At 34.7% G+C, this 20,629-nt stretch overlaps 1 protein-coding gene across 3 annotated transcripts in view; it reads left to right on the forward strand.

The window, feature by feature from the left end:
- Nucleotides 1–3,711: 3,711 nt before the first annotated feature.
- LOC127726618 (beta-1,4-N-acetylgalactosaminyltransferase bre-4-like) overlaps nucleotides 3,712–20,629 on the forward strand; it is a 40,197-nt gene continuing 23,279 nt past the window's right edge. The window contains exons 1-2 of one of the 3 annotated variants that reach the window (XM_052234038.1): nucleotides 3,712–3,735; nucleotides 18,600–19,283. In XM_052234038.1, the coding sequence (XP_052089998.1) occupies nucleotides 18,845–19,283 (439 nt within the window). In that variant the 5' untranslated portion in view covers nucleotides 3,712–3,735; nucleotides 18,600–18,844. Of the gene's footprint in view, nucleotides 3,736–12,941; nucleotides 13,179–13,618; nucleotides 13,881–18,599; nucleotides 19,284–20,629 lie in introns of those variants that run through there. The other 2 variants (XM_052234036.1, XM_052234035.1) reach the window with 2 other exon arrangements.

The following is a 20,629-nucleotide window of genomic DNA, read 5'->3' on the forward strand; positions in this document are numbered from 1 at the left end:
TTCAGTTGTGTTGTATGTCTGTGGTGAATGTTTACACAGTTTGATTCAGTTGTGTTGTATGTCTGTGGTGTATGTTTACCCAGTTTAATCCAGTTGTGTTGTATGTCTGTGGTGTATGTTTACACAGTTTAATCCAGTTGTGTTGTACGTCTGTGGTGTATGTTTACCCAGTTTAATTCAGTTGTGTTGTACGTCTGTGGTGTATGTTTACCCAGTTTGATTCAGTTGTGTTGTATGTCTGTGGTGTATGTTTACCCAGTTTAATTCAGTTGTGTTGTATGTCTGTGGTGTATGTTTACCCAGTTTAATTCAGTTGTGTTGTATGTCTGTGGTGGATGTTTACACAGTTTAATTCAGTTGTGTTGTATGTCTGTGGTGTATGTTTACCCAGTTTAATTCAGTTGTGTTGTATGTCTGTGGTGTATGTTTACCCAGTTTAATTCAGTTGTGTTGTATGTCTGTGGTGTATGTTTACCCAGTTTAATTCAGTTGTGTTGTACGTCTGTGGTGTATGTTTACCCAGTTTAATTCAGTTGTGTTGTATGTATGTGGTGTATGTTTACCCAGTTTAATTCAGTTGTGTTGTATGTCTGTGGTGTATGTTTACCCAGTTTAATTCAGTTGTGTTGTATGTCTGTGGTGTATGTTTACCCAGTTTAATTCAGTTGTGTTGTACGTCTGTGGTGTATGTTTACACAGTTTAATTCAGTTGTGTTGTATGTCTGTGGTGTATGTTTACCCAGTTTAATTCAGTTGTGTTGTACGTCAGTGGTGTATGTTTACCCAGTTTAATTCAGTTGTGTTGTATTTCTGTGGTGTATGTTTACCCAGTTTAATTCAGTTGTGTTGTACGTCTGTGGTGTATGTTTACCCAGTTTAATTAAGTTGTGTTGTATGTCTGTGGTGTATGTTTACCCAGTTTAATTCAGTTGTGTTGTACGTCAGTGGTGTATGTTTACCCAGTTTAATTCAGTTGTGTTGTATTTCTGTGGTGTATGTTTACCCAGTTTAATTCAGTTGTGTTGTACGTCTGTGGTGTATGTTTACCCAGTTTAATTAAGTTGTGTTGTATGTCTGTGGTGTATGTTTACATAGTTTAATTCAGTTGTGTTGTATGTCTGTGGTGAATGTTTACACAGTTTGATTCAGTTGTGTTGTATGTCTGTGGTGTATGTTTACCCAGTTTAATCCAGTTGTGTTGTATGTCTGTGGTGTATGTTTACACAGTTTAATCCAGTTGTGTTGTACGTCTGTGGTGTATGTTTACCCAGTTTAATTCAGTTGTGTTGTACGTCTGTGGTGTATGTTTACCCAGTTTGATTCAGTTGTGTTGTATGTCTGTGGTGTATGTTTACCCAGTTTAATTCAGTTGTGTTGTATGTCTGTGGTGTATGTTTACCCAGTTTAATTCAGTTGTGTTGTATGTCTGTGGTGGATGTTTACACAGTTTAATTCAGTTGTGTTGTATGTCTGTGGTGTATGTTTACCCAGTTTAATTCAGTTGTGTTGTATGTCTGTGGTGTATGTTTACCCAGTTTAATTCAGTTGTGTTGTACGTCTGTGGTGTATGTTTACCCAGTTTAATTCAGTTGTGTTGTATGTATGTGGTGTATGTTTACCCAGTTTAATTCAGTTGTGTTGTATGTCTGTGGTGTATGTTTACCCAGTTTAATTCAGTTGTGTTGTATGTCTGTGGTGTATGTTTACCCAGTTTAATTCAGTTGTGTTGTACGTCTGTGGTGTATGTTTACACAGTTTAATTCAGTTGTGTTGTATGTCTGTGGTGTATGTTTACCCAGTTTAATTCAGTTGTGTTGTACGTCAGTGGTGTATGTTTACCCAGTTTAATTCAGTTGTGTTGTATTTCTGTGGTGTATGTTTACCCAGTTTAATTCAGTTGTGTTGTACGTCTGTGGTGTATGTTTACCCAGTTTAATTAAGTTGTGTTGTATGTCTGTGGTGTATGTTTACCCAGTTTAATTAAGTTGTGTTGTATGTCTGTGGTGTATGTTTACACAGTTTCAGTTGTGTTGTATGTCTGTGGTGTATGTTTACACAGTTTCAGTTGTGTTGTATGTCTGTGGTGTATGTTTACCCAGTTTAATTCAGTTGTGTTGTATGTCTGTGGTGTATGTTTACCCAGTTTAATTAAGTTGTGTTGTATGTCTGTGGTGTATGTTTTCACAGTTTCAGTTGTGTTGTATGTCTGTGGTGTATGTTTACACAGTTTCAGTTGTGTTGTATGTCTGTGGTGTATGTTTACCCAGTTTAATTCAGTTGTGTTGTATGTCTGTGGTGTATGTTTACCCAGTTTAATTCAGTTGTGTTGTATGTCTGTGGTGTATGTTTACCCAGTTTTGGCTGCTGGATCCTAGTTATGGTCACGTTAACCATAATTATGTCTGTTTGGGTTGCTCACTCAATTTGGCAATATTACGGAACATTAAACAACTATCATACAAGTAGGCATTTTAGCTAGCTAGAAAACCAGGTGTAACCCACCATTGCCAAGCCAGGAATATGACAGTAGTTTTCCTGATGTTTTTTTTAACAATGTTTTTTTTCCCAATTTTTACAAAAATCAACAGGGATCTTCGTTTTATAGATATGACTGTGCATACAAATCAATGGAAATCAGATGAGACAAGCTTAACTTTTTATATGACATAAAACTGATGCAGGACGGATGATTTATCGGTTTGCATGTTTTTCTATGTTTCACAAGCAAACCGGAAGATGACGTGCTAAGTTCCGGTCAAACAGAGTGATACAGACAGTGGGACCACCGATAAATATTGTTATAGGGTAACTAGTCGGTGTGGTATTATCAAATAATCAGATCTAATGTCATTGAACCATCATAGCCCTATTCACAAACAAAAGTGAAGCGGAATAAGTCATACAAATCGCATCTTTTGCTATACCATTTATTAATAAAAATTATCATAATTATGTTAACGTTTTAAAGGATGAATTGATCTTTTTCGAGGATTTTTGCAATAACAAATAAGCGGCAACTGATCTTTCACTATTCTTTTCACGATCACCAAATAGCGTTACCCGATCGTTCACGATCAGATATATCATTTTTTTACAAATATTACCATTTTGCAAAGTTTCTTTTTTAACTAAAACAAAATAACTTTAAGAACCATTTTGAACAGTAATATGGAACAATTTTTTAAGAGAAAGGTAGTTTATGCATTCAAAATATGAAATAAATCATGTTTGTTTACATTGTTATTTCTTTGAAATTTCGATGAGCACTCTGCCTTTTGTAGTTTTGTAAAAACGGTGTACTTCAACCCTTGATTACTCTCGGATACTGATCACAATGTTGAACCATTTTGACCGACAGTTTAATTTTTCCAATATTTGTCAATATAATTCATTAAATTAGATGATTTACTGATGTTGCATATATCTGCTCGATAAGATTTCCTTCACGATCCTATACGAGGTCTTTCATGATCTAATCGCAATACTTGACCACCGTTACTTATTCTTTCACGATCATTTTTCTCGATATACCGAATGACAGCCGTGAATATGACACAGCTTGAGTGTAACATTTGCGAATTCATGTACGTTGTATTACACTGCATTTGTTTAATGATTAAATAGAAATTATCCAGAAAGAAGCATTTTAATGTAGTGAGTCGTGTGATCATGTTGTTAACTTTATTCAGTTAATGTCTTGCATTCAAGATTGTACCATTACTTTGTTAGATAGAGGTATGTTAACATGTTTTGTTACTTTTATTGTTATATTCAAACAGAAACCTGAGAAGATATACTAACGTTAGTATAATAGTCCCAGAAGAAACAAATATTATTGAGGTATCAATATCTATATGTGAAAAATAAATAAATTTATCGTAACGTTTATTGGTTAAGGGATTTTTTTCATCATTTTAAAGTGCAAATACTATAATATTGGTCAAGAATCAGTCTTCCAATGAAGCTTTTGCGGTTGCCCTTATAACAGCATCTGCAAATAGGAATCATTTTGCATTTCTAAGTTTTGATAACACATCGATTGTTGTCAATATCAGGAAATAAATAATTTACCATTTTTGAAAAGGGGTAAAAAAATATATATTGTGGAAGATTGAATACCCTTCCCGAGCAACTGCGGTCAACCAAGGAAAAGATAACCAGCTTGTTCAAAGTTAAGTGAATTAATTCAATCACAACATTTAAAATTCAGATATCGATGCGTATGTGTGTGTGTGTGTGTGTTTAGCTGCCCTTTTGTCTGTGTTTTTTTCCATTCATATGTCCATCCGTTAGTTTAAAAAAACTTTGTAATGAGCAATACTCCTCGTACATCGCTTGGTAGATTTTAGTGAAGTTTAGAGTATTAAAGTGTACATACGGAGAATGTACATGAAAGGATTTTATTTATGATAAACAAATTCTATTAGAGTTGAATAGATAGCAATACAAATTCACCATTACAGACACGATTTTAAGTCATCTCATTTTTAACGCTTGTTTATCACATTTATACATACCGTACTGTATTGGTTTTTCATGTTAACTAACATATAAAATTTATTGCAGTTATGAGATCTTTGCACCATAAAAAACCAAACGAACAAATTACAGCATGCAAAGCATTGGAATGTGAAAAAATACTATTTTTTTCTTATTTTGGGAATAAAGTTTTAGGGGTTTCCTTTTTAATCTAATTTTTGGAAAAGTCTATACTTCAAACCAAAGCAAAAAAAAAAATATCCACGAAAATAAGTTGGTTTGGATGACATGAAACCAATTTATAAACATGTTAAATTCAACCACAATTTTAATTTCTCACAACTGTCTTAATATTTTAGCTGAAGTATAATTTCATTGTAATCATATAAATATATCCTTATCAACTTTTGATATGGAAATTTTCAACCAATGTGTGACAGATTATCTACCGGGCGAAAAAGATAGTACAAATGGTATGCTTTCGAATGGTACCGTATATGATTTAGTCGTATGTTAGGTGGGTGCATTAAAAATAAAATTTTATGGTTAATGTCACTCATCTAACAACTGAAAAATGTATCCACATAGCATCATTATGATCTTTACATGACAGTTGTTATTTAAAAGAGAACTGTATCCACTAGCTATTGAGCATCAGGCCTTTTGTCAACTTAAAACTATTGTATGGTCGGTTGTCAGAGTTAGTTTTCGGTAGTAAAAAAAAAACACCCCAAAACAAAATCTAATTAAATATTTCGTGAAAGGGCAGACAAAAAAATGTCAGAGTTTGAAGACTAATTATCCTACATAATACACACAAAAAAATGATTTTTTTGTCTCGCCTGCGACGAAAGTCTCAGTATGCGAGACAAAGTTATTACAATCTGGCGGCGGCGGCGACGGCATAAACTATTTGTTTAAAGCTTTTATTTCAGAAGGTAGAAGACCTGGATGCTTCATACCTTGAATTCAGATACCTAATGTTACGAAGTTTATGTCTGTCATATGTCCATAGTCCTTGACCTCATTTTCATGGTTCAGTGACTGCTTGAAAAAAAATTACAGTTTTTTTGTTAAGTGAATTACTCGCTTGTTATGAGTAATAGGATAACTATATTTGGTATATGGGTTCCTTGCAACGTCTACATGTCCGTCAGGTAAGGTTCATCTGACCTCGACCTTATTCCACGGATCAGTGATCAAGGTTAAAGTTATGTGGTCAAGTCCGTATCTCAGATACTGTAAGCAATAAGTCAACTATATTTGGTGTAAAGAAAGCATACGCTAAAAATGTATTGCTTTGCGATACCATACGGCGTATTTTGTTAATAGTGAACAAAAAAGTAAAACATACTACACTGACAGAGGAACAAGTGATCAGTATGCTGAAGTTTCTTATTGACAACATATTTGTGGAATTTGGAGTAGGACTTTTTCAAGAAATTGTCGGCGTTCCTATGGGAACGAACTGTGCGCCTCTCCTTGCCGACCTCTTCTTATTTTCATATGAGTCGGAGTTCCTTCAGACACTTATCAAAACCAAGAAGATCAAAGAAGCCAGATCATTTAATTTCACATTCAGATATATTGATGATGTTCTTTCCATTAACAATCCAAACTTTTCTGATTGGGTTCCTTTAATATATCCTCCAGAACTAGAAATTAAAGAAACAATAGACACGGCTTCCTCCGCCTCATTTTTAGACTTATACATCGAATTTGACATAAGCGGTCATCTCAGTACCAGAATCTATGACAAACGAGACGATTTTAATTTTGAAATTATAAATTTCCCCCATGCACCTTAGCAGAAATATAACAACTTCACCTGCATATGGGATATACATTTCTCAACGCGGTATTCAAGAGATTACAGCTGCTACTCAGACTTTATAAAACGTTACCAGTGTCAGAGCAGAAAGCTGATGAACCAGGGTTATGTCAAAGAACGTCTCGTCCTTTTTCTAAAAAAAAGTTCATCGAAAGATACCAAGACCTTGTTGATAAATATTCCGTATCAACTTCACAAATAATACATGATGGTCTTCAAGTATAAATTCTAGGTACTGACATTGTTAATCATCTTAATTACGTGTTATGGTGTTCTTTTATTTGTCTTTGTATATTTTTAACCTTTACTGTTTAGTGCATTTTTGTTAACATACTTTTTGGCGTAAAAAAATATATTAAGTAGCTTGAATATATAAAAATAATGGAATCTGAAGCGAGATGATGTATCAAATGTTTTTGCGTTATATGTTTTTAAGACAAAACAGTTAACTCAAACACGCCTGATCCTAAAAAGATGTACTCGACTTTCAATTTTCGATTAGATTATAATTGCCCATTTTTATGATTTTTTCATTAAAAACTGTTGCAGAGGGCAGAGATGCAAATTAATGCTTTAAAAAGATCAATCTTTTATCTTTCTGTGGATTTTTTTCGGCGGAATGTATGCTTATGCACAGAAAAGATCCACATGTAGTTGCGCCTACAGTTTTGTGGAAATGTCTTTAATTCAAAAGTTTACAAATATCTCGAAGCTCCATACTATAATTTAAGTGTGAACACGTATATAGGATGCAAAAAATCCTGAATTATGCACCTACATTTCAAATATACCAACTTGGCCTTTTTAACCTTCTCTAATAAAGAGTTTCATTTCTTTTGTTTAATTTCAACTGGATGTATATAATTTTGCTATTACAGTTAAATCTACTATATAAATCACCTTCAGTGGTTGTTGTTGGTTCATGTCTGTCATATTTGTTTTTTGTAAATTGTTTTGTTATAAATTAGGCCGTTAGTTTTCTAAATTGAACTGTTTCATATTTTTCATATCGGGCCTTTATAGCGGACTATACGGTATGGGGTTTTCTCATTGTTGAAGGCCGTACGGTTGCATATAATTGCATACATCCACTTCATTTGAACTTTGGTGTCTCATTGGCAATCATACCACATCTCCTTATTTTTATATCTATTAAGCGAAAACCTTTCTAGTCAGATCCCTCTCCTCTTATCCCACTGAAGTACGTTATATACATTTTGAACATCAATTCATATATCACCTCTCTTAAAACGTTAGTTTTCTCTGGTCACGAGGGTGGTCTTTAAAGTTATGCGGGTTTGACTGTACCAATAAAGCATGACAATCACAAATCTCGTCTTTTTAGCTCACCTGGCCCGAAGGGCCAAGTGAGCTTTTCTCATCACTTGGCGTCCGTCGTCGTCCGTCGTCGTCGTCCGTCGTCGTCGTTAACTTTTTACATTTTGAACTTCTTCTAGAGAACCACTGAATGGAATGAAACCAAACATGGCATGAATGTTCCTTATGAGGTGCTGACCAAGTGTTGTTACTTTGTAGCGGATCCATCACCCAAGATGGCCGCCAGCGGGGGACATAGTTTAACATAGGACCCTATAGGAAATACATACAAATGTCTTCTTTTAGAGAACCACTGAATGGAATGAAACCAAACATGGCATGAATGTTCCTTATGAGGTGCTGACCAAGTGTTGTTACTTTGAAGCTGATCCATCATCCAAGATGGCCGCCAGCGGGGGACTTCCTTTAACATAGGAGCCTATGGGAAATACATACAAATGTCTTCTTTTAGAGAACCACTGAATGCAATGAAACCAAACATGGCATGAATGTTCCTTATGAGGTGCTGACCAAGTGTTGTTACTATGAAGCCGATCCATAATCTAAGATGGCAGCCAACGGAGGACTTAGTTTAACATAGGACCCTATGAGAAATACATACAAATGTTTTCTTTTGGAGAACCATTGAATGGAATGAAACCAAACATGGCATGGATGTTCCTTTTGAGGTGCTGACCAAGTGTTGTTACTTTGAAGCTGATCCTTCATCCATGATGGCCGCCAGATGGGGACAATGTTTAACAAAGTACCCTATGGACAATACATACAAATGTCTTCTTTTAGAGAACCACATACTGAATGGATTGAAACCAAACATGGCATGAATGTTCCTTATGAGGTGCTGACTAAGTTTTGTTACTTTGAAGCTGATCCTTCATCCATGATGGCCGCCAATGGGGGGACTTCCTTTAACATAAGACCCTATGGGAAATACATACAAATGCTTCTTCTAGAGGTGCACTGAATGGAATGAAACCAAAACATGGCATAAATGTTTCTTATGAGGTGCTGATGAAGTGTTGCTACTTTGTTGCCGATTTACTGTTCAAGGTGGCCACCAGGATTTTTTATTAAATTACAGGACCAATATTAAACCAAATTTGGTCTCACTCATTATTAGGGTATCTGTTATAATTTTAATCTATTTTTACATGATTTCCAAAACCAAAGTAGAATCAGGTGAGCGACACAGGCTCTTGAGAGCCTCTAGTTTTATAACTCACGGTGTGCTCAAAGAAAAATAGAAATATTTTAAGCATCGGTTTCATTCAACGTCACATTTTATAACCGTGTTATATAGCCATTTTTCACCATGCCAGTTTTTTCTCCCGGCATGATCTCATTTCCCCCCTCGGGGAAATTTCGGATCATTGCCATTCTTCCCTCGCGGAAAGTTGACAATACATATACATATAGCCACCTTTCTCCCATGCCACGATTTCCCCCCACAAAATGGATATATATCAAAATTGCACGGCCATTTATTCCATATATATTTTCCATATGTTCTTAAGACATGATTGATCTCTGGAATGCTATAATGATCTGTTTTTCGGCTTGGGTTGCATAGAAGAAATGTTTTGTCAACCTGTGTTCGCTTTGTCGACACGCGTGTCACTAGAAAGGTCTGGGATGGGGCACTTATTACAGGGGTGCCGTTAGCACTTACAAAATACCCCCATTCATATATCGAATATATCAAAAATTTCGAATTATTCGTATGTCTTACATGGAAATGTGTTCCTATTCATATTTACTGTGGATGATAAAATGCTATTGTAAAAGTTGGAGATAAACACTTTCACCGCAGGAATAAATTTATTTAATATTCATAAAGATATTTAGACCAATTGATATATGAAAGGCTGAAATTTTCCATCCATTGATATATTGTTTAATATAATTGGCACCCATTGATATATTTGACATCCTGAAAAACGGACATCAGTATAAAACTTATACAGATCGGTTCTTGGTTCTATGTTTATGGAAGCATTAACCTTTTTTTTACTTTCATTTTAAATGTTGTTAAAAGATGCAAACCTTGCAGAAGACTAATAGTTCCTTTTTATAATTGATTAAGTAAACGCGGACCTCGAAGAAGACACCCATTGATTTGCCTGTTTGAACAAACATCAAATATAAACAAAAAACGTTATTTTATCATAATAATCGATAGTTTCCTACAACACTTTATCGAACGCAAATCATCTCATGAATATTATTGATGGCTCATGAATATTATTGAAAGCTGGCATCATGAATATTAACGCCGGCTGTTATCGACGGCTAGCCTCATACTTGTAAAACTTATTTATAGGAAGTGACCCTTCAGTAAACATTGAACTTTATGTTTGTGCAGCCATCTGTGTCCATTACATGTAGCATGTTCTTGTCAGATAGTATCATGAGTGATTTGATCACACATCCACAATTCTGAGTTCTTTTCTACATGGCCACTAGTCTGTTAACATGTCCACCAATATGTGTATATGTCCACGAATCCTTTTACATGTTCACCAGATTGTGTGTGTCCTGTCTGTCTACATGTCCATCAGTCTGTGTGTGTCTGCAAGTCTCTCTACGTGTCCGGCAGTCCGTCAACATGTTCATCCACCGGTCTAGCTATGTGCAGACTGTTAACATGTCCACATGCAGCCTTTCTACACATCCACCAGTGTGTTCACTAATATGTCTATATGTCCACTAGTCTGTGAATATGTTTATTGGTATGTCTATGTGTCCACGATGATTGTGTGGTAACGCTTAACTATTTGAAAGAAGGCTAATATCCTTTAACGGATAATTAATTTCCAATTGACGTCGCCGACGTTACTACAAGGGGGAGGAGCTTCTCGTGTTACTAGGGGGGAGAATAGGCCTGATCCTGCCCCCCCCCCTATAACGCTGAGGGGAAAAGTGGGATCATGCCAATTGTTCCGGGGGGAAAACTGGATCGATCCAGTTCCCCCCCCCCCCCGAAAATTAGCATGGGAAAAAAAAGGCTATAGGACACCGGCTATCATGCAGTATGGCATGAATTACGGCAGATACATACCGGCTGTCATGCAATACGACAGATACATACCGGCTTTCATACAGTAAGGCAGATACACACCAGTTGTCATGCATACGACAAATAAATACCGGCTATCATACAGTAAAGCAGATACATACCGGCTATCATGCAGTAAGGAAGATACAGACCGGCTGTCATGCAGTACGACAGATACATGCCGACTGTCACACACTTCGTCAGATACATACCGGCTATCATACAGTAAGGGAGATACATACTGGCTATCATGCAGTACGTCAGATACATACCGACTATCATGCAGTAAGGGAGATACATATCAGCTATCATACAGTAAGGGAGATACATACCAGCTATCATACAGTAAGGCAGATACACACGAGCTGTCATGCATACGACAAATAAATACCGGCTATCAAACAGTAAAGCAGATACATACCGGCTATCATGCAGTACGTCAGATACATACGGACTATCATGCAGTAAGGGAGATACATACCAGCTATCATACAGTAAGGGAGATACATACCGGCTATCATACAGTCAGGCATATACATACCGGCTATCAAGCTGTACGGCAGATACAATATGATCAGTGTTTCCGATTGCCATAAAAAAACAAATTTGTTTGCACGTTCACAGCAGATTTTTGTCATTTGAATCATATGCGCTTGGATATAGGAACGTGATATAAAAGTAATTGAGACAGGAATCCAACAATAAAGATTCCTAAGTTTCAATAAACGGAATTTCAACAATTGTGTAAATTCAAAACTTTCAAAAACTATTCTGATTTCACATAATAAGTACCTGACCCCAGCCGGTGTATTTGTAACAGAGATGATTGATAAAGGTTAAAGTTAGTCAATTTAGACAGCCGACACCTCGAATAATTATGATCTCTCTAGCGACTCTTCTTGTTATAAATTCTTCCTAAGAGAGGTTTATTGTTTTTCGCCAATGAGAAAAGAGAATTTGTTTAGTCATATAATAAAACAATTTTTGGCCTATGTGAATATCATATCTCTGGGTTGATAAATCATTGTATCAACCTCATCAAAAGACTAGAAGTCAATAATTGCATATTACCGTCCTTAGTATGTATGATATACTTGCAATCGGACGTTCAACAGCCATCGATCAATCAATAGTGTCAATGTAGTAATTGTAGTGAGCGGATTGCAACTTCTTATTTATTCGCGTAAGACACTCGAGTGGTCTAGGGGGGTCTAATTTAGTAGGCCAGACGCGCGTTTCATCTGCATAAGACTCACCAGTGGCTCTTGAAACAAAACAATTGGAAGCCCAATGCAATTCTATTATATCGATGGATCTGATTGGATGACGACCAGCGTAAAATTTCCAATCCACATCTAGATGTAGGGTAGCGGAATCGGTCGAGGTTTGTCGATTGGTAAAGGTTGGCTTTACTGTCGCACATATCCGTTCACCTAGCTCCCCTTAGGACAAGCTTTAAATACAATACAGTTATCTCCCATAGTTGAATAATATGAATGAAAACTAATAATCCATAAAGGAGTGTCAAATTTAGGCGGTTACTTGTAATCGATCTAATCAGATTCCTATGATCAAGGTTTCCTGTACACATCGTGAAATACCAGACGCAAGTCATTAAGGGGAGCTTTTAAAAAAATTAAGCCACTCCTATCAGAACACGTTTAAAGAAATCAAATATATTTGTTGAATTTTCCAATGGTATTAAGGCCCGCTGAAATAGAGTTCATGCAATAAGTTTTGTCTTGCAACAGACTACCTCTTAAAAACTGCAAGACTTCCTCTTAACAACTTTTTAAACTTTAACACTACCTCTCACGCTCAGGATAAGTATTTATGCATCCAACACAATTAACTTATGACCACCTCATTGTCAATTGCGAGAAGGCATGCAGTCCACTATTCGTAGGTGAAGACTCCTTCTATACCCAAGGGTTTATTTGGCAAATAAAGTGTTATAAATTAAACGATACAAGTTTACTGGTTATAGAAGAGAGGCGAAAGATACCAGAGGGACATTCAAACTCATAAGTCGAAAATAAACTGACAACGTCATGGCTAAAAAAGAAAAAGACCAACAGACAAACAATAGTACACAAAACACAACAATAGACCTCTTATTCGATATTTCGCCAAACTCCTTGGTTAATGGTGAAATCGTCATCACGTTTGTATACACATTCGGTGTATGTAAAACACATGATAACAAATGAAAACGGAACTAGGACTATGTGCCTCGGGCGTTCATCGTTACATTGTTGTATCATAATGAGAAATATGACAAAATTTCTATGTATTTACAAAGTGGTGTGGTGTTTTCGTGAAACAGATATCAAAATTGGACATATGGAGCGATTTAATAATAAACTTCCATATTAAAACCAATACCTGATTTCCGGATTTCGTTATCGTCAAAATGTTATCAGAATAGTCCGTTATCAGTAGGACAACCCAAGTATGTCAGGTGTTTGAGACAAGGTAAGGCATGTTTTTGTTAAAGTAAAAAAATCCAGTTTTAGTCACTATTAACTTTTTTTATTTAGTTCATACGTCTCTATTTTTTTAATTACACGTATATATCTATATGCATATAGATATGAATAATAAGTGTTGATAAACTTGTATACTTGTGAGTTCATATTTACCTGATGTCTATTGTGAAATTTTAGTAAAATTCCTGCAATTTTGGATTAGAAACCAATAAAATATTCGTATTAGGTATACGTCTCTCACATTCATAATATTTTCCTAAAATAAATAAATCTGTGCGCTTCAAGACTTCACAAATCGGTTTTGTATTTGATTTATGCAGATTTCGTAGGATATTGTATAAATACCTTCGAAAATCAATCGAAATATATTGCCTAGAAACATTTGAAAACACGTTGTTAGATTTAAGAAAAACAATTGGTCATTATCCCAGCTCATGTCAAAGTTATTGGTGAAAGTTGTCATCTTGTTAATTTTTATGAGGTGCATGACTTGTCAAGTATATATAGTAATATTACGACAGCTTACGGTAAAAACGTGGATATGAATAAGATGTAATCGACTATGAGGCTTTCCGAAAACTCTTATGTCGTAGCAATATCAGCGGATACACACATCACATTTTATCCCGGTCTACCAATGAAATACACAACATTTTTTTCATAAAATGGACGTATAAGGAAATTTCATGTAAGTAATAAATCAATTTGTTTCTTAGTTTAAACAACACAATGTACAACATTGACATTACTTATTCAACATTTTTATATGAACAAATCGTGTTAATGTATGATTTTTATACCTATACTTATTTTCTTATGTTATACATTAATAGAAAAAAAATTGTATTGAATTGTGGCGGAGAACGCAGGAAACTTCAAACCACTTTGCCAACTTTAGAACAAAGGAGTAGGGTCGATTTCCCCTGAATTTATTTCACACTAGCGTATTTCAATCTTTACTCTATTAAATTCATAGTATCAGCTCAAGGTGTGTTCTTTAAGGTTCTATTTTTCCCCGGCTTATTTCTAAACAGGCCATCAAATTACAAACGCCAGAACAATACCAAAAGCCGTAATTTTGAAAGATTTGGCAAATTTTGATTATTGATCGTAAAATTGTATAAGGCTTTTGTTAACCAGAACCAAAGTTATGTTTAAAGTAAAAGCTATGTGTTGGCATTCGGGTTGGGTAGTGATGTCCTTCGATGGAATATTTGACAAAAACATGTTTAATTTCGCAGTTATTTTTATGGAATGACTGTAATCTTTTTTCTGTCTGAAGAAATTACATAAAAAATGTGGTGCACACTGAATAACCTGCGTAGCAATTCTCAATTCCATTTTCAAGGGGTAAATCATGAAAAAAACGTTGATGAAGTCACGGCCACATGACAAACTTATGTCTGTGAGCCGATAGACAAAAAACGTTCAGCCAATCAGAAGACGTGTTACATCCAAAATAAAATTATATCAAAATGCATGCAACAGCAGTATGTAGCGCAAAATAACTTTTTGATTTGATGGAAATATGTAAAATTATGAAACAGTTTTTTTTTTTTTTATTTGATACAGACCATCTAATTTTCAGTGTATATAGTAAGATCTGACATCTTTTATATTTTGACCTCAGTTAAGCTTGTGGATGAAACAAATTACAGTGGAAACTGGCCCTACTCCTGTGTTGTCTCGTCGACTTATATCCATATTGCTTTTTTTTATTCATTTTGAAAGTGACAATGAAATTGTGTACAATACCCGATGTGAATTCTAATAAATAATGTCTATGCAAAGATATTCCGAAATGTGAAATAATCCAATTCATGAAAAAAACATTAAAGAGCTAGAACAGCCCTAAAGATAAAAAAAAATGCAGTAGAGAAGAATCGAAAACTATGATTTGCTAGCGCAGATCCGGAAATTATTAAGAGGGGGATTCCACCTGGTAAAGCGATTAATCAGTGTTTGTTTTGGGGGTCTTCTTCGCGGTCCGCGTTTAAGTCGTGTCAATTTCTGTAACAATCAAAAACAACAGATGGGAATTTTTAATTCCTTCCTATTTCCGAGGCTAGTACAAATAAATTATTTTAGTTTCCTACAATGTACATATTTTGCATATTACCACAAGCAAGCTCTAGTCTATCGATAAGCGACCCACACAAATTCTATTAATGTAATAATTAATATTTAATCATATAAAATGCAAAAAAAATAATTAACATGACGCCAGACTGTTACAAATAATAATATACATTTATAAACATACACAAAGTTTTTAGGAATACACAATCAGGAAAATAAATCATAAAACAAAGAGAAATATTGCCTTTTAGACACCTTTGTATCTCAGATCTATATATTATGTAATATAGTCAAATTCACCATTGCAGATTTTTAAAAAAAATTATTAAGAATTTGTCCAATGCTTAAAATTGAGTTTAACTTTACATTTTCCTATTTAGATCCCTACCGATCGACCATTTTAACAGTTTTTCGGTATTTTATTTACAATAATGGATAATTCGCTAACATTAATGATTAGACGGCAACATGTTGAAATTATTAATTGTTATTGAACAAATAAGTAAATTGTACGTAAATTCTACGTGACAACCCTTGAATTTATTTAGTCTACCAATCTTGTTTTTTAAATTTTAAGTATGATCATTTTCATTTTTGTCATTATTAATGCAGGAAAAAGACAATTTGGTCAGCACTACACACAAATAAAATACAAACTGTTGAAAGCACATTAAAAAATGTCCGTCAACAGTTTAAGCATATAATTTACAATAAACAGAAAAAATCACACAGATTTCAATAAACTAAGACTCGTGAATCTCTCCTTTCCTCGGTTCTAATGACTGTTCTATAAAGGACGAAAGGACCTTATTTGGTACAAATAATGTCATACCGTATGAAAACAAGGCAAGATCGACATTTTCTATTTCAGAGGGAAAAAAAGGGGGGGGGGGGGTCGGTGAAAAAAGAGGAGATGTGGGATATAGGGGTAAAAAAGTGGGGATGTAGGAAAATGAAAAGAAAAAAATGGAAAGCGGGAAAAAATTTACAAAAAAAGGGGGGAAAATTTACAAAAAAAGCGGGATTTGGGAAATGAGTACCCTGTGTCACCCCCATTTTCGGGGGGGGGGGGGGGGGGGGGGGGGTAACCAGACCTGACGTTTCTCTTTAGTAAACAAGTATATGGGTCTTCCATTTTTTTTATTATCTTAAGCGCCCTTATCCTCAGTCAGACCGCTATCTTGTTTACACAATGATAAAAGAACCAATATTTACAACAAATCAATCACCTTTTTCTATATCAATAAGTAAGTCGTATAAGGAAGGAGTGTTATTGATTCTGTAAAATTCAACCAAGATAAAGTTATCATTTTCAAATATGATCAAAAGTGACCTGTTTATAGGACACACACTCATTAACTGACCAGTCAGAACTCTACACACTAAACGCCCCTAATATAAACTTTACTATTTGAATTAGTACGTTTATTGACAATTTTCGTATATAAAAAAATCATTTAAGATGGGTCTAATGGTGTCAAAGATATAAGTAAACGAAAGAAAATTGATTCGACTAATTAAAATAAGATAGAATTACAGCCAATTTTTTTTCAAAATATGGTCCTCCAACTCCCAATTCTCAGTAGACCCACCCCCTGGACATCAAATCCTGGATCCGTGCCTGGAGTAGAATTCACTATGCAGTTATACCGTCATTAAAGAGTAAAACAACAAAAATACCGAACTCCAAGGAAAATTCAAAACGGAAAGTTCCTTATCAAATGGCAAAATCAAAAGCTCAAACACACCAAACGAATGGAAAACAACTGTCATAGTCCTGAATTGGTACAGGCATTTCCTTATGTAGAAAATGGTGGATTAAACCTGGCTTTAAAGAACCACATTTATATAAAAAAAAAAAAAAAAATAAAACAAAAATAAAAATAAAACAAAAAAACAAAAACAAACCTAGCCATGCCGTATGCATGAATATAGTTCCGCAAACATTGGATTTGGTATAACAGTGATGTTAAAAGACAACTTGAGATTGTTGTGTCTGTAAGACACATTTGATGGCTCGTCACAGTTATAATTTATTCCATAATGTAGGACAATTAATTGTTATTTGTTTTGCTCCTTTCAAACTTCAAAACACATTAGCAAGTAAATAGGAGGTAACAAATGTGACTTGTAATAATACAAAAATGTTCATGGTAAATGCAGTATCCAATTAACAACTGTGCTTTTGTCATGCTGGCATAAAAATGACAAAGTTAAACATCCTGTCATTTGATGCCTCGTTCACACGTACATTTAATTCGAATTGAATTCGAATCGAATGCGAATCGAATTCGCTAATCGCGTTCACACACTCTTCTTTTTTAATTCGAATTGATTCGAATTCACTAAATCGCATTATCCAATTCGCATTAGAAATGCGTTTTTGTTAATACGAATTAAAAGTTAACGTCGTTAGGACAGTAAAGCGAATTTGACGCGCATTGCAATTCGAATTAGAATTTACGTTTGGACGTTAAACGTTTCGAATGCGAATTAAATTAATTCGAATTAGTTAATGCGAATCGAATTCGAATTACGTGTGAACGCAGCATTAGTAAATTTTTAAAAAGATCAAAATTCTGATGTCACATTAACACCCTTATGCTGCGTTCACACGTAATTCGAATTCGATTCGCATTAACTAATTCGAATTAGTTTAATTCGCATTCGAAACGTTTTACGTCCAAACGTAAATTCTAATTCGAATTGCAATGCGCGTCAAATTCGCTTTACTGTCCGAACGACGTTAACTATTAATTCGTATTAACAAAAACGCATTTCTAATGCGAATTGGATAATGCGATTTAGCGAATTCGAATCAATTCGAATTAAAAACGAAGAGTGTGTGAACGCGATTAGCGAATTCGATTCGCATTCGATTCGAATTCAATTCGAATTAAATGGACGTGTGAACGAGGCATTACTATATGTATTAACACACTGCATACTATAACATTTCTAGCGTTAAAACTAAAGGAGGAGTTAGCTAGACAAACTATGTCGGACGGACTTACGGACGGACGGACGGATGAACAGGGGTAAAACAGTTTGCCCTACGAATTGTAGTGCGGGCATAAATTAAAAAAAATTGAGTGACACAACAACACAGTACTTGTCGCACGTCACAGACAAACTCTGAGTGACTAAGATGGTTATTTCTTCAATTCCCCCCTCCCACCACTACAATCTGGAAGACAACTTACTCCAAAGACATCAACCTCATTGACAATATTTTTCCTTAGCTGCTTTTATGGTCTTACATGTATCTTCCGCATTCCATGTTTGTTAAAGTACTATATATAGTTATTTGTTGTTATCTTTTTTTCAGTTTTCCGTAAATGGACAGAAACAGGACTATTGAAATTAGTCAACACGTGTTACTTGCAACAAACCGGGGAGAACAAATATATACATTATAGATTTTAATTCAAATCGAATAGTAAATAGCAATAACAGATATATCTTTTTATCGCCAATGTAAATCGACATTGAATAGATGAACTAATTAATCTCTCATTTACAACTTGACTGATGTGAAAGAACAATTCAATGTCAAACCATGCTTAATATTTGATGACAGAAAATCTAGAAAAAAAATTACAAAAGTCGAATAACATCTACGAGTCCAACTTAAATGGAATGGGGGATGCGAATGAACGGTATTGCGCAAAAGGATCAGTGTTTAAATCTTTATTCTTAGTGCTATTATTCCTGATAACGATCCAGATAGCATTCAATTTATCCATTCAACAGGCAGCTTTCACATTTATGTCAAAATGGGTACAAGTATCGGAACAGTTGTACTCGAGTTCGTCTCGCCTAGCACAATTACATTCATCAACATTAGGCATACCAAAGGGTACTCCGAGTGCTGTCTCATTTCAAAAAGAACAGTCAACACAGTCAGTGATAAAATCAGATAACAACGTCACTTATGTGTGCAGTAAAAATGTAATGAATGTGACGAGTGAAGATTGTTTGCCTCTGTGTCCAGTAACTTCAGATAAACTAGGTAAGGCTTAAGAAAAAAAAATCAGGATTATCTAATTTAAAAAATCATCTTGTTCTTGCATTTATAAGAGCTTTCTTCCGATTTTCTTTTATTTTTTTCTATTTTTTTCTTTATTATTATTACTATTATGAATTTAACCTTTCTAACGTCCCATCGTATTCTTTAGCAACCGTTTGCGTCACACCATGGAAGTACTTTATTGACACATAGAACTTCTATGATCAAACAGGGGAAAATCGTTTACTGTTTTACTGTAATGTGTTGTGCGGGGGACTTCATCGAACTCCCATAATAGAATTTTATTGAAATTGAACAATCGGATTAAATAAGATACGAGATGTCGTCTTTTCAATCCGTGTTTTAAAAAGAGGTGTTCATTTAACTGATGACTTATAACGAGTTTTCTCCCCATCAGTGTTATGTGCCGTTTTAAACAAACGAACAAATCAAGGTTTGTAAGAAAAATGTTCATACAAAAACTTGTACTACATAGGATAAGGAAAGGGAAGAGGAAAAAAACAGGATAAGGAAAGGGAAGAGGAAATAAACAGGATAAGGAAAGGGAAGAGGAAATAAACAGGATAGAGTTGTTCGATCTTGTTTATAGGCTTTAGTTCTTCTCATCAAGCAAGTGTCTTGTTTCACAGGGGAATCATATTTTCCTCAAAATAGTCACGAGTGTAAGCTTTCCAAAAGCTTGTCTGACCTCACAAATCACTACTTTTGTTATCAACAATAATTCCATATTACGATTTAGCAATCATTATCGTAGCTGCAGTGAAGGGCAATGAGTTTCGATTGGTGATGAAAACGTTGTAGTGTGTTGGGTGACTTTAACGTTGGTTAAAGAGAAAAGAAATAGTGATACTGTGTAGCAATGGTGTTTGTTCCTCTCGAATGAACCAATTCCTTTCAATTACATACTTTAGTCAAAGTTTTGTTTTTCATTTTGCATCCGTATGTTTTTTGATGGTACAAAAACACAAATAATATAACCTAACATAATTATAGAATCACCAAATAAGATTTTTTAGGAGACAGTTGAACCTTTGTCTGTATATGTATCTTCTCAATCTATATCATTTAGTTTAGAATGAAAAGGGTTTTCCTATGTGTGTATGTGCCACATAAGATTTTAAACAAGAATAATTTTGATGTTAAAATTGGTTTCAAACGGCATTGCATGGTTAGTTGATTATTTATATGCTTTTTATTTTATATGGGGTTTTTTATTTGGTTTTTCTACATGGATAGATAGTAGGTTTCTAAAATTTGACTTTACGCCAAAAAACAAAAACAAACATAAAACAAAATCTGTAGGTTTTCTTAATAAATAATGGTTTGGC

Source organism: Mytilus californianus, unplaced genomic scaffold, assembly GCF_021869535.1.
Source record: "Mytilus californianus isolate M0D057914Y unplaced genomic scaffold, xbMytCali1.0.p SCAF_18, whole genome shotgun sequence".
NCBI classification, from domain to species: domain Eukaryota; kingdom Metazoa; phylum Mollusca; class Bivalvia; order Mytilida; family Mytilidae; genus Mytilus; species Mytilus californianus.